The sequence below is a fragment of the Metopolophium dirhodum genome, chromosome 4 (genome assembly GCF_019925205.1).
Source record: "Metopolophium dirhodum isolate CAU chromosome 4, ASM1992520v1, whole genome shotgun sequence".
In the NCBI taxonomy this organism is placed as follows: Eukaryota; Metazoa; Arthropoda; class Insecta; order Hemiptera; family Aphididae; genus Metopolophium; species Metopolophium dirhodum.
The window spans coordinates 20,748,826-20,759,757 of record NC_083563.1 but is presented as its reverse complement, the minus strand read 5'-3'; the positions used below and the strand labels follow the sequence as shown (position 1 = coordinate 20,759,757).

The following is a 10,932-nucleotide window of genomic DNA, read 5'->3' as shown; positions in this document are numbered from 1 at the left end:
ATAAGTACTTATTATTGAAAATTTAAAAAAATTGACATACACCATTTAATCAAAAAGACGTCCAAAGAAAATTTCTTAGAAAACAGGATATTTTCGTATGTCAAAGAGTAAATGGACTCAATTTGTTTTGATTCAGATGTGAGTGGATTACAAATTGTTTTTTTGGTGGTTAAAAATGATTACAAAGGATATTACATAATTTGACATTAATTGTTTTATATTTAGAGTAAGTGGCGGGGCCAAGGTAACTCACCTCCAAAATGTATTAGTTTTCTTCGAGTTTCCATCCCCTTTTTGAGAGGACCAAGCGGTTAGTTCGATTTATGGAGTTTTACTGCATGCTATAATTACTATAGTATTATCAATTATGGTTCAGAATAAATAGATTTCTAGTGTTTCTACTATTTCTAAAGCTTAGGTAATATTAATATATAATTTATTTGCAATTGAAACTGCCTTAATTTCACTGCTATTAAGACTTAGTTTCTCCTTTGGAATTTTTTCTTCAGTAAAATATTCTTATTTTTTTACCGATATTAGAATTTTAATAATAATAATAAATCAATTCAAATTAAGTAATATAAAAAAAAAATTAATTTAATTGTATATTTATAACATTTAAAAACTAACCTACCTATAATTATAGCTAATGCCTAATATACAAATTATAAAATAGAAGTTAATGGATAAAATAAATAAATAGGTGTATAAGTTACTAATATTATACTTAATTGTACCTATTTTATTGGTCTCGATAGTTCCAGCTAAAATAATAGGTACATAAATAAAAAAATATATTTAACAATAACTTGTAAGCTGTCTTAAGCTTTGAATGTAGCTATACCTATATTACAATTTATAATAACAATTTAAATAAAATATCTAGAGGGCTTTGTTATAGGACGTTGGCTATAATAACTTTGGATAACATTACTCGAATACGAAACAAAGCGATTTATTACTCTGGATATGTTAGTAAAATAGAATAAATTCTAAATTAATAAAAAAATATATCGACTAGATATCTTCATTTTTCATAAGTTATTTATTGTTTATTTTATATATATATACTTAATAATTAAGATTTATGTGCATAAAATTATTATTTTTTGGTCACATTGCAATTTCTTTAACTGATAAAGTTTATTCAACTCAATAATCGATAAATTAATACTGAAATTAAATAATTTTATTATTATTTGCTATTAAGTTTTTTACTTGTACCACTAAATCAGTAGTGTTAATAAATTATTACTATAGATAATTCAATTATCAATCTTCATTTAAAATTGGTTAAATTTATTAAATATAGATACCTAATTATTTATATTTTATATGTATTAATATTGTAGTATATTAGTATGTGTAATATTTATAAACCATGCAATAGATTTTTAAAAATATGAAAAAATATTCTTTAATAGATATCTATATTGGCTATTATTAATGTTTTTGAAATAAAGATAAAAAATAAAAATTTCCAGACAGTAAGTAGTTCATACTGAAAATTCTAAAAAATAAACACATTCAATTTTTTTTTAATTTTTTAAGCCACCATCCCTCTCCCCAATTGAATCCCACTTCTCCCTTGAATACGATAAATATACGTTGGACTAATTACCTATGAACCTAGATATATCTAATATTATTATTTATTATGGCTGTTCATATTTTTGTGTTGTAGTTGGATAGAAGTGGTAGTCCGTCGAGTGGCGACATCTACATTGACTAACCGGTTATTTATACATGATGAATGATGATTTTCCTTTCTCGTATTATTATTATTATTATTATTATTATGTATTACTATTATTCTGCGTTGGTGCGCGTCACTGACCTGCATACCGACATTCCCATACTATAGACGGTTTAAAATGTTGGTTAGTTGATTACATATTATCATTTGAAAAACATCACTAAATTTTAAATTGTATAAGAAATAATAATTATTAATTTGAGTTGATTGTTTAACGTTATAATATGTACGCTGTACGGTTATATATAGGTAATATTTATTATTAACTAATAATTTATTTATATCATTTAAGTCGTCGTCAAATGCAATAAACCAGTATCATAAAAAAGTTTAATTTACTAACGACTATAATAATATAACATCTGCAGGTGTTTAAAATGTCAATAAATGACATTTGTGTAATTCACTAATTGGTATAGTTTGGTGGAGTTGTACCGAGCAAAGGTAAGTAAAACTGCATACGTTATTTCAATATATTATTATTTTTATCTTACTACATTATATTAATGGTATTATTTGTATAACCAAATTAAATATGTTTAACTATTGCGATTATTAATACCTACACTAAACTTAAAATTACGAAATATTGATTTATATTTTAGTGTAGGTATACATATTGTAGTTGACCCAGCTTAAGTCTAGACGAAAAATGACGTAAATTAATTATTCTGTACTCATTATCAGCTGACATATTTTGGTATTTATTTAAAACTCGCCCTATACTACCGTCCACCTGCATAATATTTAAAATTTACTATTATTATTATTATTTAATAGGTACATCTAAATATTAGTTTTTTTACAATTTTTAGGTTTACTTAAATGTATAACTTCAGATTACAATGACAGAATTTGTATTACACTAACACACTGATTAATCAAACATTTTGTTATAATTACATAACTTATGTACCTATGTATCACCCTAAATTCAGTTTATTAAACCTATAATTTCTATTACACTCATTAACTTACATCATCTTTCACTTATGTAACTACTCATTTTTATTTTCATTCACATTTATGTAGTTACATGCATTTATCGTTTGTTGGTGTTTATCTATTATAAAGTACCCAAATACCTGTCTACAGTAAGTGTCTAGTGGGTTGACGCATGTGTTGATGACTTTCCTTGGGCTGTACCAAAATGGTTTTGTCGTCTTTATCTCTAAAAGCTTTCCGATATGGGCTAAAAGTATAGTATTTCTTGATCTTTGTATAAAACCTGTGTTTATATATAATTAATGCTTTTATACAAAAAACTCAGGTTGAAGATATTATTAAAAGCCCGTAAAACAGAAAAATAAAAGAATTTCAAAAATCACACTAACAGAGAGTTAGCAACTGATTATTGTACTATTGAAACTTTTAAGTCAATTTTTAGTCAAACTTTTAGGTCAATTTCCAGCGTATTGTCTTTGGTGTTTGGTTATATTGTGGCAAGGCTAATTAATTATCTTAGTTATAATGATATTTAATTATTGTAGAATTAATATCATAACGATATGATGTGATAAACAGCGCCGGAACGGAATGCGTCGGCGGGGACTATATGTTACTGCAGACATTACAAAGGGACAGTGTGAAAAAGTGTAAAGAAAACCCCCGCGTACAATGAGATAAGATACACCTTGTGTATGTGTGTATTATACTATAATGTTAAATATTGTTGGTTTGTTTAATTCATTTAATTATGATAAATTATTGATGTAACATTAAGTTATTATTATTTATAATACAATTACCATTATTTCTAGAATTAGTTTTTACAATGTTGAAATATAGTAAATATATAATTTAAGTACCTACTAATTAATATTATATTTACAGAAAATACCGAAAATATCAAGTTGGTAGTTCAAAATTATATAAATCAAAATGGATAAGAGGCTATACAACATTAGCCTATTAGGCTTATCATTCCTGTTTCTTTTCGGTGCATTTCAAACAATAGGAAATATCGAAGTAAATATTTTATAAGCATTTTTTTCTGATTGGGAATATATTATGAGGAATAGTTTTTTTACAGTTAACGTAGTGGTCATTGCCCATTAAAATTAGTGTAAAAGCCTGCAAGACATGTAAAAATATGGGCTTAGTCTGAAAAATCAATATTTTGAATATGTTTATAATAATAGATAATAATAATTTTAATATCCAGTAATCAATTAAATAAAAAAATTGTTACCTACTTAATTGAATATTGTTTTATATTAATTAATATTGGCTATAATTTTTTTAGGAAACTTTACTGAAAAGTGTGCAAAATGAGGATCCTTCATTTACCGGCGATGGTTATACTAGTTTGTCAATTAGCTATTTTGGATTTGCAATGGCTAATTGGATTTCCCCATCAATTGTCAATTACACGGGATGTAAGATAGCTATGTTTATAGGAGCAATTTGTTACACGTTTGTACTTGTTTACATAATATTTTTATAATTTAAAATATACACTGGGGTTGTATTTTAAATACTTACGTAAAATTGTACTGAATGTCACCATTGGGCTTAGTATGTTTTTAGTATCATTTCTCTGGCTGTCTTCATTTTTACTGTATCTTATGTCTGGGCTACAAGGTTTCGGTGCTGCAATTCTCTGGACAGGACAAGGAACATACTTAACACTAAACTCTGATTCATCTACAATGTCTAGAAACACGGGCATATTTTGGGCGCTATCGAATATGAGGTTTTAGTTTTAGTACACTTAATATATTTTTGGTATCAAATAATTAGGTACCATTTCATAATTTATATATTATATTATATATAATTTCTGTTTATGTTTAAGTATGGTTTTAGGAAATACATTTGTGTCTTTGGCACTTAACGATAAAAACGATTTTGATGAACCAACCAGGAAGTTTATCTTGATTGTGCTCATAGCTTCAAGTGTATTAGGTACATTATTATTCTTACTTTTACGATCTCCTGTGAGCTCAGATGGAACTATGAATGAACGAGTAGAAACTATAGGTTCTATTCAGGAAATCAAAAATACGATGTCGCTTTTTTTAACCAAAGAAATGCGTTTATTAAATATAACATTTTTTTTTACTGGTTAGTAAAAACATTGTTTTTATATATACATAATACTATTTGTTATTTTTTCTGGGATTTTTGCACAGGTTTACATTTGTCATTCTATGCTAGTGTCTATAGTTCGAGTATTGGATTTACTAAAAGAATAGGTTCCAATAGTAAACAGCTTGTGGGATTATCTGGAATATTGATTGGCGTTGGAGAAATCCTAGGTTAGAACATTAAACTATTATTACTTTGAAAAATCAAAATACATTCAAGCTTTTGTAGGAGGTTTGATATTCAGTATTTTGGGTCAAAAGTCTTCTGACAACAACACTAACTCGAAAGGATTAAGTCATTCAGCAGTAATTGTATTAGGTTTTATCGTAAATATCGTTGCATACGGTTTGATATTTATAAATTTACCGAACGACTCACCATTTGGTGATACAACTGCCATATCATTTATTGATCCCAAGTAATGTATAAACCTATTTTTAACATACATTATTATCATAAAATTATATGTATACTTAGAGACGTAGTAAATACTTATATATATTTACTTACAATTTTAGTCAGCACCTAGCACTTTTCTGCAGTTTTCTTTTGGGTTTTGGCGACAGTTGCTTCAATATCCAACTTGACAATATAATTGGACTAAGGTATTCTGAAAATAGTGCTCCACCCATGGCCTTGTTCAATTTCATGCAGGTATTTGTTTTGTATTTAATAATATTATACTTGTAATATTTATAAATAATATCTGTAATGTTTCGTTGTATTTTAGTCAATAGCAGCTGCTGTAGGTTTTTACTATAGCAATTATTTTGGAATATATGTCCAACTAATATTATTGATGGTCTCATTAACCATGGCTACTTTTTCGTTCCTCAAAGTGGATGAATCTACTAATAAACGGTGAGATTAGTTTTCTATCATTCAATATAAACGTGTTATTATGGTAGTCATAACTTATAAGGTGACACCTTACATAGACTTACTCTTCCGATATTTTGTCATATGCATTAAAAATTGAACCTTTGTTGGAACAGCATATTGGACTCTTCACTCTTGGTCGATTTGATCGATCTATTACCAATTATAAATAATAAAATATTATCTGTGTATAGGTACTGAGTTAACTGTACTATTATGTTACTGTAGGTACTGCATATTTAACATATTTCAATTTTAGTTAATATTTTTGTGTTTAATATTTTTTAAATGTATGGATCATGAAAAACCTAACCACTTGATCACAGATAATAGTTTCATACTTCAATTACTTAATCAAGTCAATTAACTTGTTGATCAATGATCTAGAATCCGTATAGTGAAGGTCAAAGAAAAGTTTTTGCTATGGCTTGCAAAATACAAATAGATGACTTTTTAATAGCTGGGCTGCCTTCACTCGTAATAGTTTTTGAATATCAAACATTGTATATATATGGTGCACAAGGGCGTAGCTTAGACCATAGATATTTGATAGGTAGGTCAATATTAACAAACTTTGATTTAATCAAAATTAGTTTATGTAAACAGTTACAAAAAAAAATGAATATTTCAATTAGGTACCTATTTGGTAATTTTATATAATAAAATATATATGATAGCTACGCTACTAATCAATATCTCTAAAAATAATCGTCATTAAGGTCAAATAATTTTATGTGATTTCTTTTAGTAAATATTCTCGCTAATTTATCTATTAAAAATTATTGATAGTACATTTTAAAACGGAAACTTATAACCACGAATTTATTTATTGTTTAAGCTAATATTTATCTTAAAATTTCCTTATAATATAAATCTCGTGTTGCATACAAATGTGTTATTAAACTATAATTTGTAATAGTTTTAAGTAAAATAATGTGGAAATTGAGTGTTATAAATGTGTTATCTTTTTTTGATTAACTTTCTCTGTAATTCTATACACTATACAGTTATTAGTTATTTCTTTTTACTAATTGAGACTAGGGTGAGTTTAGTATGACCTCATTCAAAACGGGACTTTCCCTTTTTTGAACATCGTGTCCCCTATTGTCCCGCTTGTCATAAATATTATGACAATTATGGTGTGGGGGGGAGCCCCCCACTATTGAATTCTAGTAAATATTCAGAACCAACCCCATAGAAAATTCCTGATTACGCCAGGGTTAGGTTAGTAACTGGTAACTAGGTAACTGGTATCAATATCAACATTTTAAGTACTCGCTTTTTTATTTAACATTTAAAATTCCAATTACATTATATTATATTATTTTTTATAAATTAAAAATATTTATCTACAGAAATGTATTTATTTGTTCTATTTATTTACAATTCATTGTTTGTTTACACTTTATAGATATTATGAAGAATTATAAGAGATAAATGTTTATCAAAAGAAATCATTTGACCAATATTGTACGTCAAGTTATTATTCGTGTATTATTCCTTTCAGGATTTGTAAAGTAATATATGATTTATATAATCTATAACTATAGCAAGTACCTAATAAAAATAAAAATCTCACATTTGTCATACCAAAGATTTAGGTAATACTTCATAGGATTACTATAATGTATTATATTAATAAAATAAAATATGTTGATAAAGTAATATGTTAAACCTACTTTAAAATAATACATTATATTTAGATACTTTTTAATTCAAATTTCATTATTATTTGACAATTTATTTATCATTTAGACTTAGATTTAAATTTTAAATTATACTAACAATAGTACTTACATATATACTATATAGTATTTGTGTGGTATATGTACAGTAAATAACTAGTCGTTTAGTTCTTATTAAAAGTAACTATGTTGACTAGTCATTAATAGATAAATTAAATATTAGGTTAATATAAGAAGTAAAATAGTTGTATATATTTTATGATAAATTTAAAATTGAATGTTTTTATTTATAAGTTAATATTACTTAATAACGTATAACTATTAATATCTATATATTAAATCAAAGGTCTTGAAAAAATTGCAATTAATTTTTTTTTTATTTCTTTAGATTAAATGTAGTTGGTTGTCTTAAAGAACGAAACGATTTTAAATGCTTAAAGATTGCATTCAATTGTTGGAAATATGAACAAATTATAACTGAATGCATACTATAATATGCGTATATAGGTATTGTAACGTCTCCTCTTCACCTGGGCTCTTACCCGTTCAGGTGTCGTTCTGTTTTTATTAACGAGGTCTCGGAGACTCGACCTCGGTGTGTGATATTATTACTAGGCATCAGGGTTACCTTATGTGTAGCAAGTACTCAACGTAATATATATATATGTATATCTGAATATTAATGTATTATTATTATCTACTACAAGTTACAACATCGAAAGTATACTTATAAATTAGGTATAACTCCGGGCTACCGATCGGGCCATGGTGTGTCGTGGGTGCCGATGTCCAAATGTGGGTTGAGCTGGTCGTCCGCAGGTCGTTGTCAGTCCTCGAGTTCCTCTATCGACCACCGACTATGACTCTTCATTCTTGACCATCCAACTATCAACCGCCGACTATATTCTATCGACTACCTCACTGTAGAAGTGTAGACTCTATCATAACTAACTACCGCCAGGCGTCCCGGTCGGTTATTTACACGATGTGAGCTAAACATCGCGTCAGCATAATATATATTTCATACATATATACACATTTGTCATTACTAACACTCAGCATATTAGCCGTGCTCAACATAGGGAGTAATGTACGATGTCGATGACGATAATCGTTACAGTATATTATAAATATATTATATGCCTGTATAGTATAATTTATATATTTCAAAATATGTAGGATTTAAGGAACCTTTTCGTAAACAATATAATAATTATCACATTATAATTTAATATCAGTGTCAACGAGACTTGCAGTACTCGTATATATATATATATATATATATATATATGTATAGTGACTTAAACCAGTGGCGTATTTACGGGGGAGGGGGATATGGGGGATAGATCCCCCTTGACCTTTTTTTTTTTCATTTTTTGGAAAGTTAAGTTTGCTCATTTTCAGTGTTTCTCAATATGATAATACTTTTAAGTATGTGAAGTATGTCTGTTTTCTAAATGTTCTATCCGGTAACTGTACCGCTCTGATATACTAATCGTTCGCGGCATATGTGACTATCGGACAACAAAAACATATACCTCAATGGTAGTATGGTGTACTGTATTTTTTACTTTTCTGGGAATTATTTTTCATGCATGAGTGTTTTAGTATTTATAATAAACCCGATAAACAGTCGGTAAATAAAACAAAATTACCATGAAGACCGTGGATTTACTATAGGGTTTGGGTTTTTAGTGAATGAAGTAGTAGTAAGTAACTGAAAAAATTGTATTGGGTTTTATGCTTTAGGTGTTTGTGATAAAGAGTTTTATCTAAATATTCACGAACTCTTGAAAATATTATGTACTTTGCGTCTTTGCCTGTATCAACTGCTACACATGAACCATTTTTTCAAGTTTGAAGAGGATTAAATTTTACCTAATAAATAGTATGACAGAAGTAAATATTTAATCAATTTTCCTATTTAATATTGAAATATTATTATAAATTAGTAATTATTATAAATTTTGTTTATTAGAACCGACTGAATGTGTTGGCTTTATTGGCATGTCACTGGTCAATATAATAATCATGCCAGATAGGGCTATCGATGAACTGAACATCCAAAAAAATAGAAAACTCGATTTTGTATTATAACTATTTTTTTTGGTAATCGTAATAAACATGGGATTGGCGACAGTATGAATTTATAATAAATGCTATTATATAAGTACTATACAATTTGTGTCAATTCTTATTTCGCTTTGATCCACACTAACCTCAATATAGCCTATAGGTAACAAGTTAAGGCATTTTTAAAATGTATATTATGTAAATATTTATGGGTGTATTATTATATATATCATTCCCCCTAGCAAAATTCCTAAATACGCCACTGACTTAAACGCAAAACGCAGTTTAAGAATTCAGTTTTTTTCCTTTCTAAATAGGAAGTAAATATACTTAATAGTAACAATCGAAATTTTTGATAAAATTTTTAAAGCTGAAACAGTCAGTTCAATTTACCTCGCAGTCTATAAACCAGACAGTAAAAACTATTTTGCATAGATAGGTAGTACTAGGTTTCATAATATAATTTTAGTTATTACTACTATTGAGACATTTTGATTGAATATACAAGGTGCTTTTTAAACATACTCACCCCTATTATCCCTCTTTAATCTTATATTCATTCAAATTCTGATTGTTAGAAATTTAAGTATAGGTAAGCTAAAAACCATATTTTCAAATTCCTGATATTTTTTGTACATACTACTTGAAGAGTGTCCTGTGGCGATATAAACATCTATTTTTAAAATGAGAACATCGCCCTCTTTTACTGTAAATTATTTACAGGGTAATTTTCTTGAATATTTTGATGTATCTAAATTAAAATTTTAATTAGTAGTTTCTGAGATATTAAATTAATTGTACTAAGAATAATAAATCCTTAAATATGGTTTTATAAAAATATAAGCTATTATGTAATATTAGATGTAGTATCCATTATACTTAGATCATCTTTACAGATTATTTATATTGATAGATCAATAGCAATCACTAAAATGTTCAAATCATTTAAGTCCATTACCATAGACATATTGTCCTTTATATACACAAAGTTATATAACTCAAAAACTACTCGTTCGAATTTTGATTTAGATACATCAAAATTCTCAACAAAAAAATATCAGTTGAAAAATTAAAAGTGAAAAAGGAGGTTTCTATTTGAAATACAGAAGTTGGCATTGTCATAGGATTATCCTTAAGTGGTACAATAAATCTCAAGTATACGAAAATATGGTCTCCGTATGTGTATTGCGGGGGGGGGGGGCAAATGCATGTTCCTATATAAATGTAGTTTGAACTATAAATGCTTACAAAAAAATGTGTACCTATGTATTTTTAATATTTTTCTATTGCTATTGTAACAATATATCAGGAAACTTGAATTAAATTATCACGCTTTTTTACCCAACAAACAAAATTTTATTGAAAATTATAGAAAAAAAACTAAAATAATTGAAAATCGAAAATATCCGTAAGCAGCTCAAAATGATTCAAGATATTTTTAAAATGTTA

The 10,932-nt window shown here is 27.1% G+C and overlaps 1 protein-coding gene across 3 annotated transcripts; it reads left to right on the top strand.

Annotated features, from left to right (window-relative positions):
* The first annotated feature begins 1,815 nt into the window (after window positions 1-1,815).
* LOC132942667 (UNC93-like protein MFSD11) lies at window positions 1,816-9,566 on the top strand. 3 transcript variants are annotated; one of them, XR_009664304.1, is made up of 15 exons: window positions 1,816-2,005; window positions 2,125-2,200; window positions 3,247-3,394; window positions 3,590-3,724; window positions 4,002-4,171; window positions 4,275-4,451; window positions 4,554-4,822; window positions 4,891-5,016; window positions 5,075-5,264; window positions 5,365-5,500; window positions 5,577-5,707; window positions 7,137-7,242; window positions 7,799-8,397; window positions 9,160-9,309; window positions 9,389-9,566. XR_009664304.1 is itself a non-coding variant. In XM_061011262.1 (12 exons), the coding sequence occupies exons 4-12, from the start codon at window positions 3,638-3,640 to the stop codon at window positions 7,153-7,155; spliced, it is 1,305 nt and encodes a 434-aa protein (XP_060867245.1). In that variant the 5' UTR covers window positions 1,816-2,005; window positions 2,125-2,200; window positions 3,247-3,394; window positions 3,590-3,637; the 3' UTR covers window positions 7,156-7,762. The 3 variants fall into 3 exon arrangements, 1 of the variants encoding a protein (XP_060867245.1); XR_009664305.1 differs by lacking the exon at window positions 7,799-8,397 and having other exon boundaries at window positions 9,389-9,565; XM_061011262.1 differs by lacking the exons at window positions 7,799-8,397; window positions 9,160-9,309; window positions 9,389-9,566 and having other exon boundaries at window positions 7,137-7,762.
* The last annotated feature ends 1,366 nt before the right edge of the window (window positions 9,567-10,932 follow it).

Bases quoted from the DNA above. Each gene is read 5' to 3' on its own strand.
- LOC132942667 (XM_061011262.1), top strand. From the start codon at position 3,638: ATGGATAAGAGGCTATACAACATTAGCCTATTAGGCTTATCATTCCTG. The intron at 4,452-4,553 runs GTTTTAGTTTTA...TTTATGTTTAAG, and splicing joins TGGGCGCTATCGAATATGAG to TATGGTTTTAGGAAATACAT. The intron at 4,823-4,890 runs GTTAGTAAAAAC...ATTTTTGCACAG, and splicing joins TATAACATTTTTTTTTACTG to GTTTACATTTGTCATTCTAT.